Below are 19,113 nucleotides of genomic sequence, written 5' to 3' on the forward strand. Positions count from 1 at the left end.
CCCAGGCGGCAGCAGGATAGTGGGACCTTCACTGTCCTAAGTCCCCTAGCAGGTGGCAGACAGGGTAGGGTCAGCATGGCTTCAGAAACTGGTGTTTCTTCCCCCGAAATCCAGGGTATTGCAACCGGGTCACCTGCGGATAGCGCTGTGCCCATGGACACACTGACGGCAGTCCTTAACTCCTTTTTTGTAAAAATAGAGGCGGTGTGTGGAAGGAAAAGTGCGCGTAAAAGGCCCCTACCCCCCCCCTCTGGGGAGAGCTCTGATGCAGACTCGGGCCCTGCTGCGGCTGGTGACCCTTGCTCTGACCTATCAGACGAGGCTGACCAGGACCATTCGGACAGTGAGGATGATTTCCTGTCCGGGTGCGATAAAGCTCTTGTTGGAGCACTTATCACAGCTGTGCATAATACCCTGAAGATCCAGGAGCCAGCGGATCCCTCTGCTAATGTATATGTCCCTTTTGGGTCCCGCAAGCCAGCACGTTCACCTAAGGTGTTCCCGTATTTGGCTTATTTTTACAAGTTCATCTACAGGGAATGGGGTCAGCCATACAGGACCTTTTTGGTCCCCAAAACATGGCAGAGCATTACCCCTTTGAGGAAAGCCTTCTCAAAAAATGGTCGGCTCCTCCGGTCGTGGACCCCCCAGTATCTAGGTTTAATAAAGTAACCACGATCCCGGTTGAGGGGACTCCTGTATTCAAGGACCCCACGGATAGGAAGGCCGAGGCGGTGGCTCGTTCATTGTTTACGGTTGTGGGGTCAGCCGTGTGGTGCCTGCTTTGGCTTAAATGCTGGTCTGCTGACCAGGCATCCAAAAAAGCCCTCACAGATCTTCCCTTCCTTGGCGAGCGACTCTTTGGCGCTTCGTTGGATGACATTATTAAAAATGCCACGGGTGGTAAAGAGTACACTACACAGGCCAGGAAGGCTAAGGAGCCACACCGCAGGCAAGGGCCCTCTTTTTCCACTCGCAAGCGTTTTTTTTTCATCCGCCCGGTGCTTCGACAAAACGTTCCCAGCTCGACAGGACGTCCACGGACGGTCAAAAGCGTCCCTGGAACCGCAAGCCTAACAAGCCTGTGAATAAAAGTGCTACAGCATGAAGGTTTGCCCCCACCCGTGTTTCGGGTGGGGGGTCGCCTTCGGGAGTTTGCAGCCCGGTGGACCTCCCGGTTATCCGACCAGTGGGTCTGCGACCTGATTTCCACAGGCTACAAGATAGTTTCTCTCTTGGCCGCCAAACAGATTCTTCCCCTCCAGCATACCCGTGTCCCCAGTTCACCGGAAGGCCCTGCTAGGGGCAGTAAGGGATTTTCTGAATCGGGGGTGATTGTACCAGTTCCGGAATCGAGACGCTTCCAGGGGTTCTACTCAGATCTGTTTGTGGTTCCCAAGAAGGAAGGGGTATGTCCAATCTTGGACTCAAAAGCCCTCAATCACTTTGTAAAAGTGCAGAGGTTCAGAATGGAATCAGTTCGCTCAGTAGTCGCTGCGCTCCATCAAGGGGACTCCCTGGCATCTTTGGACATCCAGGACTTTTCCACAGCGTGGCCACATACAGAGGACCAATATTCAGGGAGCACCATCAGATGTTCTAGGGACGTAAGTTTCAAATCTAATTTGACTACCTATTACACGTTTGTGAGGCACTGTAGTGGGATGGATGAGACATGGATGGGGATGGCTGAGCATGAATGAGTGTGGCTGGGTACGGCTGAGTATGGCTAAGTATAGATGGGATGGCTGGGTATGACTGAGCACGATTGAGTATGGCTGGGTACAGCTAATTATGGATGGTGGTGGATGGGATGGCTGAGCATGGATGGATGAATGGATTAGTATTGCTGAGGATGGATGGATGGATGCACAGAGTATGGTTTGATGGGTGTGGCTGGGTATGCAGAGTATGGATGGGTGAGCATGGCTGGATTGATGGATCTGTCACTAAGCAGCGCTGTGGGCACTACACATGCAGCCCACAGCGCTGCTGCCACCGATCTCTCCCCTCTCCACTCAAACTGGACGGAGATCGGAGGGAGGAACCGTAAATCATGCCGGTTTGTTTACATGTGATCGCTCCATCATTTGACAGAGCGATCACGTGGTAAACGGCCGCGATTAGCGGCTGTTCACCGTGATCCATGATGCGCCGGGTCTGCACCTGGCGGTCACGGAACTTCTCGGGTGTCTGCGAGAGTGGAATTTTGGGAGGATGTCAGTACGTCCTCCCAGAATTAAGCAACCGCCCTGTAGCCGTCATTCGGCTATGGACCGGTTGCTAAGTGGTTAAATCAGCAGTGACCTTCAGACCTCTGATTGGCTCACTAAGAGTTAACAATACTCCACTTAAGATTAAATTGTCTTCCCAAAGAATTAAATGTAGCCAAACCTAGTGTAATACCGCCAAAGTATAAAGCTTTATTTCACAGCTGAGGCGTTACTTACACAATAAATATAGAGACGCACATCCAGAGAAAATGCTGCACCGCTCTTCCGGGCTGGCATGATGATGTAACAAGCTAAGCTCCACCCAGCATTTTTTGCAACCAATGAGCATTGTCAGGTGAGACGATGAAGCTGGACTGGCCAGTAATGTTGCTGATATATACCAGGTCCTTTTCTAGGTACTCCTCTTGACACATGGCTCTCCATCCAGACCTTTACCACAGGTTGGGCGATGTTGAACATGGATCTTCTGCCATTTAGATTTAACAACAAACTGGACAGGTTTGTTGACAAGTCCAGGGACTCTCAGTGGCTGCCCTGGTGATGCCGTGGAATCCGCCCGATCTTCTCTACAGCTCCTTTCTCGTCTGCAATGTATGATTTGAGATGGAGGATATATTGCAGTGTTTCTCATCACATAAAATTGCTCTTCCAAGAGCCAGTGATCCATCATGCTTCACAGTTGCTGGCTTTAATGGCATGACTGGTTGCAATTGTGGTGTTCAGAACAAGGGCCTATCAGATTTAATCATTTCTACACTCATGTGGACTATTAAATGTACTTCTTGCAGAGTCTACCATTGGACCTGGAGGGACTAATTTGCTTGGTGCGAGTCGAGGATCTTTCAACCTAGAAAGCATCCTATGTGGGATGTGCAGTGCCTTGCAAAAGTATTCACCCCCCCCCTTGGCATTTTTTCTGTTTTGTTGACTCACAACTTGGAATTAACATTGATTGTTTGAGAATTGCCATCATTTAATTTACAGAACATGCCCACAACTTTGAAGATTGTTTTTATTATTATTATGAAGCAAACAACAAATAGGACAAAATACCAGAAAAAGACAATGTGCATAACTATTCACCCCCTAAATTCAATACTTTGTTGATCCACCTTTTGCGGCTATCACATCTCCAAGTCTCTTTGGCCAAGTCTCTATGAGCTTGCCACATCTTACCACCTGGATTTTTGCCCATTCCTCCTTGTAAAACTGCTCCAGCTCCTTCAAGTTGAATGGTTTGCTCTTGTGAATAGCAATTTTTAAGTCTGACCACAGATTTTCTGTGGGATTGAGGTCTGAGCTTTGACTAGGCCATTCCAACACGTTTACATGTTCTCCCTTAAACCACTCAGGTGTTGCTTTAGCAGTGTATTTGGGGTCCTTGTCCTGCTGGAAAATGAACCTCCGTCCTAGCCTCAAATCCCACACAGAGTGGTATAGGTTTTGCTCAAGAATATCCCTGTATTTAACACCATTCATCTTTTCTCAACTCTCACCAGTTTCCCAGTACTGATTGTTGAAAAACATCCCTACAGCATGATGCTGCCACCACCATGTTTCACTGTGAGGATGGTGTATTTTGGATGATGTGATGTGTTGGGTTTGCGCCAGACATAGCATTTTCTTTGATGGCCAAAAAAGTTAAATTTTAGTTTCATCAGACCAGAGCACCCTCCTCCATACATTTTAAGAGTCTCACATGCCTTTTCGCAAATTCAAAATGTGCCATTTTTTGTTTTTTGCTGAAAGTAATGGCTTTCTTCTGGCCACTCTGCCATAAAGCCCAACTTTATGGAGCATTTGGCTTATTGTCGTCCTATGTACAGATACTCCAGTCTCTGACGTGGAATTCTGCTGCTCCTCTAGGGTTACCTTAGGTCTCTGTGTTGCCTCTCTGATTAATGCCCTCCTTGCCCGGTCCGTGCGTTTTGGTGTGCTCCGTCTCTTGGCAGGTTTGCTGTTGTGCCATGTTCTTTTCATTTGGTTATTATAGATTTGATGGTGCTCATAGGGATCATCAAAGATTTGGATATTTTTTTTATAACCTAACCTTGACTTGTACTTCTTAACAACATCGTCCCTTACTTGTTTGGAGAGTTACTTTTTCTTCATGGCAATGTTTGGTTAGTGATGCCTCTTGCTTAGATGTTGCAGCCTCTGGGGCCTTTCAAAAAGGTGTGTATATGTAATGATGGATCATGTGACACTTAGATTGCACACAGGTGGACATAATTTCACAAATTATATGACTTCTGAAGCTAAATGGTTGCACCAGAGCTTTTTATGGGCTTCATAACAAATGGGTTGAATACATACGCACATGCCAATTTATTTTTTATTTCTGAAAAATTGTTTTATGTATAGATTTTTCTAATTTTACTTCACCAACTTAGACTATTGTGTTCTGATCCATCACATATAATTGAGATTAAAATTTAACTAAAGGCTGTAATGTAACATAATAGGTAAAAAGCCAAGGGGGGTGAATACTTTTGCAAGGCACTGTATTCTGTTCTTTCCCCTGGTTGGTCTGGATCAGCATCTTGCTTTTGAGTACCATCAAAGAACAAATCTCAGCCTTTACAGTTCTGTTTCAGAGATCCTTGGCCTGTCACTCTATAGTTAAAGTTTTTATTCAGGTTTGCAAGCCCATATGTCTCCCTGCTTCTCATTCCACCGTTGATAGGTGGATCCAGACAAGTTATCCTTGGAGCTTTATGGTTTAAAGCATGTTCTACCAGATCTGTTAGTGCATCATGGGCTTTTAAGCATCGGGCATCTTTATCAGATTTGCAAGGCTACCACCTAGGCTTCTGTTAACACATTTGTTATATTCTACCAGGTAGATGTTTGGCCTTCGCTATAACCAGTTTTGCGTGTAAGGTGCTGAGTCTGACAAGTCTTGACCACATTTGTTCTGTCGGCCTGTTGACTTGTATTGCTATGTTGTTTACTCCTCACTTGAACTATATTTGGATGTTCCAATGATAATGACTACAAGTCCTGTGTCCTGTACTGTGTGGCTAAGAAAATTGCATTTTTGGCTTTCCTGTAAAACATTTTTTAAATACAGTAAAGAAAAGCAGTTCTGTTCTTATGGTCTCCTTATTGCTTGCCACAAATCTGAGGATAGCTGAGAGTGGGAGGTGTATTTTTTACTGGCAAGTCAAAAATCTTAATTTTATGTAGACCTGGGTGGGTTGAATATTTTTACTGGATTTTTGTCTGTTTGAGGAGCATGTATTAGATTGCTCAGAATGTGTGTGACTGAAACATTCAAACACAGACAGCTGCTACAATAAACATACATTGACGAATGAATAAATTGTTCTCCGTGGTCCATTTCTTTTTTAAGTAGTGACTTTGGCATGGGATCTCTGGAAGCAGGCACTTGGCACAAAGTAGTTCAATTTTCTGCAGAGTAACAAGCAGATCTGAAAAATCCTGTCATTCACTCAAACTCAAACATACCCCTGAACTTTACTGTTAATTTAACCCTTGATTGAAAGTGGCAATTATTCAAACCCCAAACATATTCTAATCTCATGCCACACTGTGACATGTATTATTCTCCCATTCAAAAATTCTTGTTGCATAACATTTTTATCATAGGTGTATATTAAATGATAGAAATAAAATATCAACCGAAAATCCAGAAAATAACATACAACAAATGGTATAAATTAAGTTGCAGTTCAGTGAGTAAAAAAGTATTTATTTTATCCCCAAGCAAAACATGACATAGTATTTGGTGGAGAAACCCTTGTTGGCAAGCGCAGAGGTAAGTCGTCTTTTAGTTACCAGGTTTGCACACATCTCAGGAGGGATTTTGGTCCAGTCTTCTTTACAGATCCTGTCTAAATCCTTAGGTTTTCTTGGCTGTCTCTTGGTAACTGGGAAGCTTCAGCTCCCTCCATAAATTTTCTCCGGGATTAAGGTCTGGAGACTGACTAGGCCACTCCATGACCTTAAAGTGGATGTAAACCCCATGTTCAACAATTGGAGATGCATACACCATGTGTTAGCCCTTTTTTAAAAGTACAGTAAAGTACATTAGTTGTACCTGCATTTTTTCATCCCTGTGCCCTCTGAAAAACGATGGTGCATGGTCGTGTTTACAGGCCGGAGCTCGGTAGGCAGAGTCCTCGCATCACAGAACTCCCCTCCCATCTGTACGCTCCCCCTTCCCCAGGCAATTACATTAGCTCAGCTTGAATGCAGAGCTGAAGTCTGTTAAATCAGTTATCCTCATCAACACTGGGCACCATTTGAGGCATAGGGGCATGCAGAATTCTTAGCAGGAGAGCAAATGTCATGAATCCGTACACAGACATTACTGTGCTTATCTGTGCTTATCTCTGCTAACAGAAGAGGAGGTGGGGAGACATCACTGTCATCACTGACAACAGAGCTGAACCACTTCACATAGGTTTAACCCCACAGCTGCCAGGGAGAGAGCCAAGCAGGAGGATACAATTAACCCCTTCAATGGCTGGGCAATTTTACTGAAATGCGCCACTTTCAAGTAGTAGTTGCACATTAAATGTGCTCATCCATTGAGGGGTTAACGGTATCCTCCTTGACTCTCTCCCTGGCAGCTGTGGGGTTAAATCTGTGTGAAGCTGTTCGGCTCTGTTGATAATCATGACAGTGATGTGTCTCCCACCACCCCCCCCCCCATTAGCAGACATGAGCACAGCAGTGTCTCTCATTGGGCTGGGGCTCTTTCGGGAGCAATCTGTGATTGGCTGTGGGACGCACGCCCCTTTTTCATACCCATGCATAAGTCTCCTGGTCTGTCAGTCATGGGAAAGGGAGGTGGTGACACACTTTTTTGTGTGTGTCGGGTTTCTTTACTGTAGAAAAATGGAGAGGATTGTAGATGATTGGCTGCTCCTTTCCTGACCAGACTGGGGGCAGATGGCTTCTATTGCTTTGCTGTGGGAGGTAGACTAGCTATTTCAATTTTGATGTTTTCGGGTTTTTCATCCACTTTAATGTGCTTCTTCTTGATCCACTCCTTTGTTACCTTGTCGGTATGTTTTTTTTGTCATTGTCTTGCTGGAAGACCCACCCATGACCCCTATTCATTGTTCTGGCTGAGGGAAGAAGGTTCTTATCCAATATTTTACAATACATGGCCCTGTCCATTGGCCTCTCAATGTGGCAAGGTCGCCCTGTACCTTTAGCAGAGTAACCGCCCTAAACCATCATATTTCTACCTCCGTGCTTGACTGTAGGGATGGTGTTCTTATGGTCATAGTCAGCATTTTTATTCCTTCAAACATAGCGGGTCGAGTTAATGCCAAATACTGTAGCTCAATTTTGGTCTTCTCTAACCACAGCACTTTCTTCCAATCCTTCTCTGAATCGTTTAGGTGTTCATTGGCATGACTGTACATGTGCCGTCTTCAGGAGAGAGACTCCCCGTGTTTGGAGGAAATAAAAAGCTGACTATGACCCTAAGAACACAATCCCTACAGTCGAGCATGGAGGTGGAAACATCATGCTTTCACTAGCTAAATGCTAAAGGCCTCAGTTTTGAGAGTTTTTTTTTTTTTTTTTTTTTTATAGGCAATCCAGCTTCTCCAAACCTAGTTATTAATAAAGGTCCAGAGATTTTTGTTGATAAAATTACTATCTGTGTACATGACGTGTTTCTCGACATTGATGCAGTGAAAGTATAATTCCTGTTGATTTATCGATAACTTAGCAAGGGTTAATTGCAACAGTTAATAGCAGTTTTGTATACTATTGTTTTTTTTTAGGATGAGTGGATTCCCGTGGTTGTAATATCTGGACATTATAACAGTGTACAAGGTTTAAGATGGGATCCTGATGGTGAATTTATCATAACAGTTGGTACAGATCAGACAACCCGACTGTTTGCTCCTTGGAAAAGAAAGCATCAAGCTCAGGTATATTATATTTTGTACATATTTGTTATAATTTGAAAAATTGTGTAGTGTTGTAAAATGTTGGGCTACTTTGAGCTGTGGAGTGTTTCAGGGGTTGCCTAATTTTTATAGTGTTTGTGTTGAACAGCTGAGAACACTGTTGAATGCAGTTAATATTTAAAGTGATTGTAAAGTTTTTTTTTTATAACATGAACGTGTTACTTACCTGCAATTCTATTGCATGGAGCGTCCCTGATCCTCCTCCCCACCTGGGGTCTCCCTGTCTCCTCCTTGTCACGGTATGCCACCATAGGAAGCCACGTCCTATTGTGGCATACCAGTGGGCTCGATCACAAGCCACGCTGCGTCCATAGACACTAACAAAGCGGCTTGGCCCCGTCCCCACTCTGTCACAGGATTTGGCTGATTCCAGCAGAGCCTTTGAGACCGGGGAGAGCCGCTACACATGGGAACAGCGATGGATTGAGTGAGGTCTCAAGTATAAGGTGAGTAATGCTACCTAAACATTTTTTTACCCTAATGCAGGAAATGCATTAAACTGGTTATTAAGTTACTGACATTACCGTACTATCCTCTCTGTCTCCTAATCCTGTATCACCCTGTGTGTGTGCGATTTATAAAAAATAAAAGCCAAGTATACTTCATTTCAGAATGCCAATCGGCTCTCTTCTTTCCTTGTCTGACAATTGCAGCATAATGCAAAGTATAATCTGCATTTTTTTTTTTTTTTTGCATCACACACACAGGGGGACACAGGATTAGGAGACAGAGAGGATAGTGTGATAATGCAGCAGGAGGCCCTGGTATGAGCTGACAGGGAGGGGAGGGGGGAAGTAGGACAACACAGGAGACACGGGAGCAGAGCTGAGTATGGCGGAGGCACGTAAACTGACCACGGTGTCAGGGCTCAACAACTGTTTTACACCATGGTCAGTTTACAGAGGGGAGGGTAGAAACTGGCAGGATCAGCCAGGTATTTCAGGTGATACGGGGCAAATTACACCACACAAGCACTGTGCTGTTTAACATGCTTTAAAGGAACAAGATCCATTCTTTTTTTTGTAGATTAACAAACGCTTTAAGGTAAAAAAATGTTTGCGAGTTAGAACCACATTAACTTAGTCTGTTTTCTAACAGTAGAGAATTTTGTCACATGAAAGATTTAAAAGTACAGTAGGTGCCGCCGATATTGTGTTTCCAGCACGACAGTGTCGCGCTGGTTCCCGGCGACAGGCTCCTCTAACCAGCGCGATACCATTGCGCTGGCTGCAATAGGAAAATGTCATTTTCTTATAGCAGCCAGAGCGAAGCGATAATGTCGCCTCACTCATGAGACCCGCCTGCCTTCTCGGGGGCATACCAGGCCCTTAGGTCCGGTAGGGATTTTAAGGGGAATCCCCTTCGCCGAAAAAAACGGAGTGGGATCCCACAAAATCCATACCAGACCCCTATGCGAGCACGCAGCCCGGCTGGCCAGGAAAGGGGGTGGGGACGAGCGAGCGCCCCCCTCCTGAGCCGTACCAGGCCACGTGCCCTCAACATTGGGGGTACCTTGGGGAAGGGGGGCCCGCACGGCCCCCCCCCCACTCCAAAGCACCTTGTCCCCATGTTGATGAGGACAAGGGCCTCTTCCCGACAACCCTGGCCGTTGGTTGTCGGGGTCTGTGACCCCTTTAATAAGGGGGCCCCCGGATCCCGGCCCCCCACCCTATGTGAATGAGTATGGGGTACAATGTACCCCTACCCATTCACCTGTGAAAAAAAAATGTACAAAAAAACACAACACACAAGGGTTAAAATAGTTTATTGCACAGCTCCGGGGGTCTTCCGTCTTCGGGGTCTTCTCGCCGGACTCCTCCGCTATCTTCTGCTAGCTCTTTTGCTAGTGGAGGAGCCCGCCGCACTCTTCTTCCGACTTTGGGGGTCTTGTCCCCCTCTTCGGTTCTTCTTGCCGGGCCACCACTTCTTCTTCCAGCTCTTTTACTAGCAGTGGCCCGGTCTTCTGTCGCCGCCACCTTTTCTTCTTCCTCTTCCTCCTCCCTCCTTCCTCCTTCCTCCTTCCTCTCCTTCTTCCTCCTCTCCTTCCTCTCCTTCCTCTCCTTCTTCCTCCTCTCCTTCCTCTCCTTCTTCCTCCTCTCCTTCTTCCTCCTCCTCCTCTCCTTCCTGCTCCTCCTCCTCTCCTTCTTCCTCCTCTCCGGCCGCAATGCCAGAGACTCTGTGCACGGCGACTTATATAGAGACAAGGGGCAGGGTCACCGGTTGATGCCACATGGTGACCCCGCCCCCTTACGTTGTCACAGTCCCGGAGGATGCTGGGACTGTGACATCAACCGGTGACCCCGCCCCTTGTCCCTATATAAGTCGCTGCGCACCACGTCCCTGGCATTGCGGCCGGAGAGAGCGTCGAGTCAACATCTCCAGAAGAAGAACGGAAGGCGGTGGCGACAGCAGACCGGGCCACCGCTAGTAAAAGAGCTGGAAGAAGCAGTGGTTGCCCGGCAAGAAGAACCGAAGAGGGGGACAAGACTCCCGAAGTCGGAAGAAGAGGGCGGTGGCGACGAAGAAGAAAGCTGGGCTCCTCCGCTAGCAAAAGAGCTAGCAGAAGATAGCGGAGGGGTCCGACGAGAAGACCCCCGGAGCTGTGCAATAAACTATTTTAAACAAAAAATCATAAGCCGCGCTTAAACAAAAACAAATACAACCAACTACTCGTGCAGTAATATTGAAATACGTACTATACAGGGTATAGCAACCATATATATATATATATATATATATATATATATATATATATATATATATATATATATATATATATATATATATATATACGTAATACAGGGCACATGCGTGTTAATATTTCAAATCCAGAATCTCACTATTGTAATTCACTACATATAATAAGCTTCCATAACATAACCTATAAATACAAAAAATTATATATAAACCATAAACACCCAGTGTGTAAACAATGAGTCCGTGTATAAAACACCAAAAATGGTTGACATGAAGCTGTAAATAGAAATCCTCTAGAAATAAACCACAATGTTCATAGAATCCAAAATGGGAAGAATCGTGTTCAGTCCACCACCATACGTTGAGATTTACTGCTTACCAGATAGATATGACCCCCCACTACAGAGGGTCACACGGAACTTTATGAAATTGTGCACCACTTCCAGCCGCAGGGGGAGGGGGTTCCTCGATGTCCTCCTGGCTTCGCTGCTTCAAAGAATCTTGGGGAGAAAAACTCGCTCCCGAATACTTGACTCAAAGGTCCAAAAGAGGGACTCAGAGGCAGGGGCATCAAAATCATAGAGGAAGATAAAACTCAAAATAGTGTAAAACCCTTTTTATTATAAGGATAAAAATATAAAAATACACTTACAGGTGTGTAAAAGAAAATGCGCCTTAAGTCCGTGGCGCCGGCCGGACGCACACGGACAGACACGTTCTCCTGGAACCCGTCACAAACACGAGGTGATAAGTAGCGTACCGCTCAGCCCTACGTGTTTCGCAACAAAATTGCGTCATCCAGGGGGGCCCCAAGAATCCCAAGATTCTTTGAAACAGCGAAGCCAGGAGGACATCGAGGAACCCCCTCCCCCTGCGGCCTGATGAAGGGGGTGTGAACTTTTTGAAATGTGTCAGATGGAGGAAGATTCATCACATTGTCATACATTTCACAGTTGGTCTAATAGTAGCTTAGTTAACAATGTCTCTTCTTTTTATATGTTGATGTACCAATAAATTCTGTTCCTTTATCGTACTTCATGGGACACAGAGCCACAGTAATAACTGGGTTATATAGGCCACCTTTAGGTGATGGATGCTGGCACACCCTAGACAGGAAGTTTAACAACCTATATAACCCCTCCCCTTACTAGGAGTACCTCAGTTTTTTTTTCGCCAGTGTCTAAGGTGTTGGTCACGAGTAAAGATGCTGTGTGCTGAGCTCCGCTGAGTAATCCATGCAGCCGGATCCATTCAAAGCGTCTTTCCCAAGGCGTCTTTCAGGACCGCACCTGAGAGATATTGACTCCTCCCACTGGACCATAGGAAACACCTTCCTCCAGAACTTTAAAGGGAGGCACCTCCCTACCATACCTCAGTTTTTGTGGTTCCTCCTGCTCGGAGGGAACATCTTTGGGGAGTCGAGATCTGTTGGGTGCTCCTGAAAGATGGGGCTTCCTTCTCTTTTTTTTCCTCCGCTAGAGACCCGCTGTCCTGCATCTGCAGCGGTAGTAATCGGGCTCCTCTTCCCCCTCCTAGTGCTGGATGAGAGTCGTAGATTCGGTAGCCTGTACAGTCTCAGGAAGCGCTGACATGTTTTCCGGTGGTCGCGCCGGAAGTGACAGAGCGGGTCACTGGGTCAGCGAAAATTTTATTTCCAGTGTGAATGCCGGGGGGAGGAGAGATGACAGGAGCTGGTGCCTATTTCCGCTTCCGGTCCAGTGCAGAGGCACTATGGCAGTCTGGAAGTGGCATGTAAAGCCACAAGTGGAAAGCTGCATACCTGCTATGGAAGAGTCGACGTCTGCAGCAGTGGGGGCAGGCACAAGCACCAGCAAGGCTCAGGTAGGAGGCAGCAGTTAAAGTCTGCCCTTTTCTCTTACCTGTGGTTTTGGCCTCTCTCCTTTTTCTTACCCCTTAGTGGTGAGGGGCCTGTCTGGGCACTAGAAGCTGACTGGTTTCTTCTTCGTGCACCTGTGTGATGGTCTTTTTTTAAAGCAAAGACTGGGTCTCACTAAAAGGTCCCCCCTTTTGTCTTTTCAGGCTAAAAGCTCTGACCCAGAAAAGAGAAGTCCTCCTTGCAGGACCAAAATGGGAGAGAATTGGAAAAAAGCCCTGTGCAGTGCTTGCTTTACTTCTTTAGTCAAGGAGGAATCAGCTTCTGTTTGTGATGACCTGGTTGCCTCTGTAAAGAAGGAACTATATGCCACGATTCAAACTTTTCGTGACTCTAGTTAACCAGCTACTAGTCAGCCACCCACTTCAGAGTCTTCCCAAGGTTCCCTTTCTATCCCGGTGGTAGAAGCTCTACCTGAAGACCATTCAAACAGGGAAGAGCAGTCCCCTGCTCCTTCCATTTAAGCTTCGGAAGAGGAGGTTGAGGAGGCTGAGGTGGCCCCCTACAAATTGAAGCTATCCCTAGAAGAGGTAGATGGGCTCCATAAAGCTTTTCATGTTGCACTTGACTTAAGTGAAGAAAAGCAGGAATTATCTCTTCATAACCGCATGTATGCAGGGTTAAACGAGCCTAAGGGTTGGACATTCCTGGTCCATTCGGTCGTTTCAGAAAATTGGCAGGATCCACAGAGAAAACCCTTTTTTCTTTCTCATACATCACGGAACACAGAGACTCAGTAATTACTGATGGGTTACAGGGTATCACTAGGTGATTGGACACTGGCACACCCTAGACAGGAAGTTCAGTCCCCCATATAACCCCTCCCCCTACAGGAGGTACCTCAGTTTTTTCGCCAGTGTCTTAGGTGTTGGTCACAAGTAAAGATGTGCTGTGCTGAGCTCCGCTGGAATATTCCTTACTGGGGCCAGCAATGCGACCGGATCCATTCAAAGTGTCTTTTCCAGACCGAATTGGATGGTACCCGGGCCTCGTGTCTGAAGAAACAAGGTTTTACCTGTAACGCTTCTCTTTTTAGAGAGCTGGGCCCTGGGACCAAGTATTTGTTTTTATTTCAGCCATATTCCTTGCAGGGTGCTTTATGGGCCCAGAACTGCGGATCCCCCTATTCAAGGGGGCCCCGGTTTCTGAAGGCTTTTTTCCTAATGGAGCCCACCATGAGAGGTGAAGATTGGGTCTGTTATGCAAACCCTGCAGCTGGATAAGGTAAGGGAGACTCCTCAAGAATTTTTCTAATTATAATAGGTTTTCTCCTTTTAAGTAAATGTATGCTATGCCTATAGTCACCTCCGTGGGCTGCCAAGAGCACATACCTTTCATGCTAGATCAGTCTGCTTGGTGTCCATGCTCTATGCTCCTCCAGCCATGTTCCAGGAAGGATGAAGGTAAGGGTTGTTTTTCCTTCTGGGATTCTCCCTCCACGGATTAGGGGACTGAGACAGGCCTGGGCAGAGAGCAATAACATACCGCAGCACCCACTGCCCTTCGCTGCCATTACAGCGGCTTCACATCCATGCCCCTTCCCTCTCCTCTGCCCCAGCCTCCCCTCCATGCTTGTCATCAGAGTTAGAGCCTCTGCTCGAGCGGGAAACACTTGTTTTTAAAAAGACGAGCGGGGGGGGGGCGGAAGTGGTCGGAGGAGGGGGGAGCAGAGCACTAAGGCTACATAGGCTTTAAAGTGCTCTCTTTTTCAGATGCACACAGCCTATGTACTGACACAGAGCTGACAGGCGCATGTGAGTGTGGAGGACACAGGCATTCCCAGGCAGCATTTGCTTAGGAACCAGACTGAGTCTTAGTAGCAGCGGCAGTTGCTGAACTACAGTGCTCAGCAATCAGTGCATTTTTTTGTGGTACCTCTACCTTTTGTTGCTTTGCACTATGGGTAGAAGTAGTACAAGTTCCCCGAACATTAGGGGCTCAAAGGGGTCCCCTTTGGGCAGGGGGTATTCCTACCCCAAGCAAAGATCAGTGCTATAAGAGAACTGATTCAGGTAGTCGGGGCCTTCTATTCATCTTTGTATGAGGTTGTTGGGGAAATTGGTGGCTTCATTTGAAGCGGTTCCCTCCTATTCTGCTACTGCCAAGACTTCTTTGCAGGATCAGGCAGGAAAAGAAGTCGGTGCTTCTGGTGGCCCCAGCATGGCCCAGAAGAGCTTGGTATGCAGAAATAGTGAAGATGGCGGTAGGCTCTCCTTGGACCCTACCGTCCCGTCCAGACCTGCTATCCCAGGGACCAGTATTCCAGCCTACCTTACAAGCGCTAAATTTAATGGTCTATTGAAAACCCACATTCTGAAGAATCGTGGGCTTTCGGGCCCTGTGATATCTACCTTGATTAATGCAAGAAAGCCAGCTTCCAGAATTATTTATCACAGAGTCTGGAAAGCATATGTCTCCTGGTGTGAATCCAGGGGCTGTAATCCCAGAAAATGTCATAAGCAGAATCCTCGAATTTCTGCAAAATGGGTTAGAGATGAAACTGGCCTTGAGTACCATCAAGGACCAAGTCTCGGCCTTATCGGTTCTGTTTCAATAAGTTTTATTAAGCAAATGTCACATTGTAGTTACAGAGTCAACGAATACACGTAAAGAGAGCCTGTGATAGCAGGCGAACAGACCCACATAGAAGTTACAGGCTACAATATGCAGAGCACTTATCTGCAACAACAAATAATGCACACTAAAAGTGACACAAAAATTAAGTGACGAGCCCAAATAGGGCCCTACGAACCCTTCAATGAGTAAAACAGACATCACATCCTCATGTCAAGGGAAAGGAAAGGAAGCAAGCTGAAGCTAGAAAGTGTAAAATAACATAAAATGATGACAACCAAGGCAATAGAAAACCTATAGAAATAGAACGAAAAACAGAGTGAGTTTGCAGAGCTTCAGAGATCATGTAACATCGGTTCTGTTTCAATGTCCACTTCACATTCTTTGGTCCGAAGCTTTATACAAGGGGTAACAAACCTTAATCATCCAGTTAAGGCACTTCTGAACCCCTGGAATTTGAATTTGGTTCTGTCAGCTTTACAGAAGCAGCCTTTTGAACTGATGCATCAAATTTCTTTAGTTCTGTTGACAAGGAAATTATTTTTTCTGGTGGCCATTTCTTCTGCCAGAAGAGTATCAGAATTAGTGGCCCTCTCTTGTAAAGAACTGTATCTGATAATGCAGAAGGATAGAGTGGTGTTACGCCCTCATCCTAGTTTTCTACCGAAGGTGGTCTCAGGTTTTCATCTAAACCAAGATATTGTTCTGCCTTCCCTTTTTCCAAATCCCTGCTCTATGGAAGAGAAGTCACTGCATTCTTTGGATGTAGTGAGAGCAGTCAAAGCGACTGCTCAGGTTTGCAAAACGGATATTTTGTTTGTATTGCCAGAGCGTCCTAAGAGAGGACAGGCAACGTCGAAATCTACCATTGCTAAATGGATTTGACAAGTAATTGTTCAAGCTTATGGTTTGAAGCAAAAGATTTTGCCTTTTCAAATCAAGGCGCACTCCACTAGGGCTATTAGTGCTTTGTGGGCAGTGCATCACCAGGCCTCCATGGCTCAAATCTGCAAGGCAGCAACCTGGTAATCAGTTCATACATTCACCAAATTTTATCAGGTGGATGTGAGAAGGCATGAGGATATCGCCTTTGGGCGTAGTGTGCTGCAGGCAGTGGTACAGGGTCTGCAGGTCTGATTTATGTTGTGTGGTTCCCCTCCCCTCAGATAGAATTGCTCTGGGACATCCCGTCAGTAATTACTGCGTCTGTGTCCCGTGATGTACGAGAAAGAGAAAATAGGATTTTTATAACAGCTTACCTGTAAAATCCTTTTCTTTTGAGGTACATCACGGGACTCAGAGGTCCCTCCCCTCTTCTAATACACTTATATTGCTTTGCTACAAAACTGAGGTACCTCCAGTAGGGGGAGGGGTTATATGGGGGATTGAACTTCCTGTCTAGGGTGTGCCAGTGTCCAATCACCTAGTGATACCCTGTAACCCATCAGTAATTACTGAGTCTCTGTGTCCCGTGATGTATGAGAAAGAAAAGGATTTTACAGGTAAGCTGTTATAAAAATCCTATTTTTTTCAAAGCCCACAAAAGGTGTTTTCCTTATGAGGAGGACCCTTCTGCGGTGTGGAACAAGGTGCCCAGGTTGGATGCTGCCTTCTCCCAGGTCTCAAGATCCACAGACCTGTCTTTTGAAGACATGGGGGTTCTGAGGGACAAACACAATGATCTTTTGCTAATTTTAGATCATGGCAATCAGTCATGAGCAATTTAAAGCCAGCAATGGCCACAACATGTGTAGCCAGGAATCTGGAATACTGGGTGAACCAACGAAGATCACATATCATGGCAGATTTCCCTAAGCAGGAGATTCTAGATTCTTTTCCTACCCTTCTCTGCAGTTGCTTATATTGCAGATGTCTCGACTGAAGCAAATAAAATGTTAGCTAGATCAGCAGCTCTGACAAATGTTACAAGACAAGCTTTATGGCTAAAGACCTGGCTAGGTGATACAGCATTATAAAGCAAGCTTTGTGGAATTCCCTTTACCGTTGACCTTCTTTTTGGCCCTGATCTAGATAGTATCCTAGACAGAACTGCAAATGAAAATAAGTCCTTCCCAGTCAAAAAGAAAAAGCCGTTCCTAAAATGTATTTTTTAACCTCAAAAACTCAGGAGCAAGACAGTAAGTTTCAGGGGAGAAAGAAAAATTGGTCCGCACAAAAAGCAAAAGGTAAAGGCAAAATTCTTTTCCATCTTCCTACACAGGCCGAGAAATCACAATGACTCGTCCCTGCGGGTGGGCTGAAGATTACAAGAGTTTCTTCCGCAGTGGTCAGGGATAACTTCAAATCAGTTTATTCTGACTACTCTCTCGCAGGGCTACAATCTTGAGTTTACCAAAAGCCCCCCAAAAAGGTTTCTGATAACAAATACCCCACGAGATCCAGTAAGGGCCCTGGCCATGAAGTCCTCTCTAGAGGAACTGATGCAGCAGGGTGTAGTAATCCAAGTGCCACTAATGGAATGTAAGAAGGGGTTCTATTCTCATATCTTCCTGGTAAAAAAAACAGGAAGTTTTGATTGATTCTCAATCTGAAATCTCTGTACAAATCCATCACATACAGAAAGTGTAAGATGGACTCAATTTTCTCAGTCAAATCTACTGACGCCAGGTTGCTTCATGGCGTCAATAGATTTAAAGGGTGAATACTTACATATTCCGGTCTCACCCCAGTCCCAGAGTTATCTCAGGTTGGTGGTAAGGATCGAAGGCATGATTTATCATCTACAATTCAGGGCCTTACCCTTCGGTCTATCATCCTCACCCCACATTTTTACCAAGGTGATGACAGAAGCCTTAGCCCTGCTTCGTCTTCAGGGAATTGCAGTAATTGCTTATTTAGATCTGCTCTTTTTTTTTTTTAAACTTAATGTTTATTGAAATTATTGAGAAAAAAAAGAAGTACATAGACATCACCAAATGGGCATATCGCGGTGTGAGTATAAACAGAGATGATAATAAAGGCAAGGTATTCAAACATTCATAAAAGGATGAGGAAAGAAAAGTAAAGATAGGGGGGGGGGAAGGTAGAGGGGCAAAGTTACATACGCAACTAGAGTTAGTCAGTGATCACCACACATAAAGAGCAATTAAGTCCTTAATAAGATATAGACGATGGGTATGATCATAATAGAGGAGCACTCCTCGGGTTAGTAATCGAGAGCTCCCAGGATCTGCGAAAACGACTTGTGGAATGGTTAGCTTTAGCAAAATAATGTTCCATCTGAAAGTTCTGGTTAAGGATTTGAATGACTTCTTCCAATGTGGGGGGAAGGGCTGTTTTCCATCTTCTCGCAACTGCGAGTCTGGCTGCAATAAGTATGTGGGTAACCGGAGTACGGAGGTGGTTAGGCCAGGCAGGGATGTGAAGTCCCAGTAGAAGATCCAATGGGGATAGAGGAAGGGTTACTCCAGAGAGTGAGAGAATTAGGCTCTTAACTTTGTCCCAGTAGCTTCTCAATAGGGGGCATTCCCACCAAATATGTAGCAGGGAACCGGTTTTGTCGCAATTCCTCCAACACTTGGGCGAGGTGTTTAAGTATGTTTTAGCCAGTCTTTCTGGGGTAAAATACCATTTATGAAATAGCTTCTGTGTGGATTCCCAGTGAGTGATGCAGCGGGATAAACGTAGTGGTAGTAGGAGGGCTTTCTGCCATTGTAGCTGCGTCGGTGGCTGGTCTGTAAGGGGAGACCAGTATTGCATGCTGGAGGAGAGAAGATCCGAGTGAGGTTCGGTGAGG

At 45.8% G+C, this 19,113-nt stretch overlaps 1 protein-coding gene across 1 annotated transcript in view; it reads left to right on the forward strand.

Moving 5' to 3' along the window:
- ELP2 (elongator acetyltransferase complex subunit 2) overlaps nt 1-19,113 on the forward strand; it is a 373,658-nt gene that overhangs the window by 176,725 nt on the left and 177,820 nt on the right. Inside the window, exon 12 of the mRNA XM_077492004.1 lies at nt 8,003-8,152. Coding sequence (XP_077348130.1) covers nt 8,003-8,152 — 150 coding nt within the window. The remainder of the gene's footprint in view (nt 1-8,002; nt 8,153-19,113) is intronic.

This window comes from Lithobates pipiens, unplaced genomic scaffold (genome assembly GCF_037356315.1).
Source record: "Lithobates pipiens isolate NorthernLeopardFrog02 unplaced genomic scaffold, aLitPip1_a1.2 Scaffold_19, whole genome shotgun sequence".
NCBI classification, from domain to species: domain Eukaryota; kingdom Metazoa; phylum Chordata; class Amphibia; order Anura; family Ranidae; genus Lithobates; species Lithobates pipiens.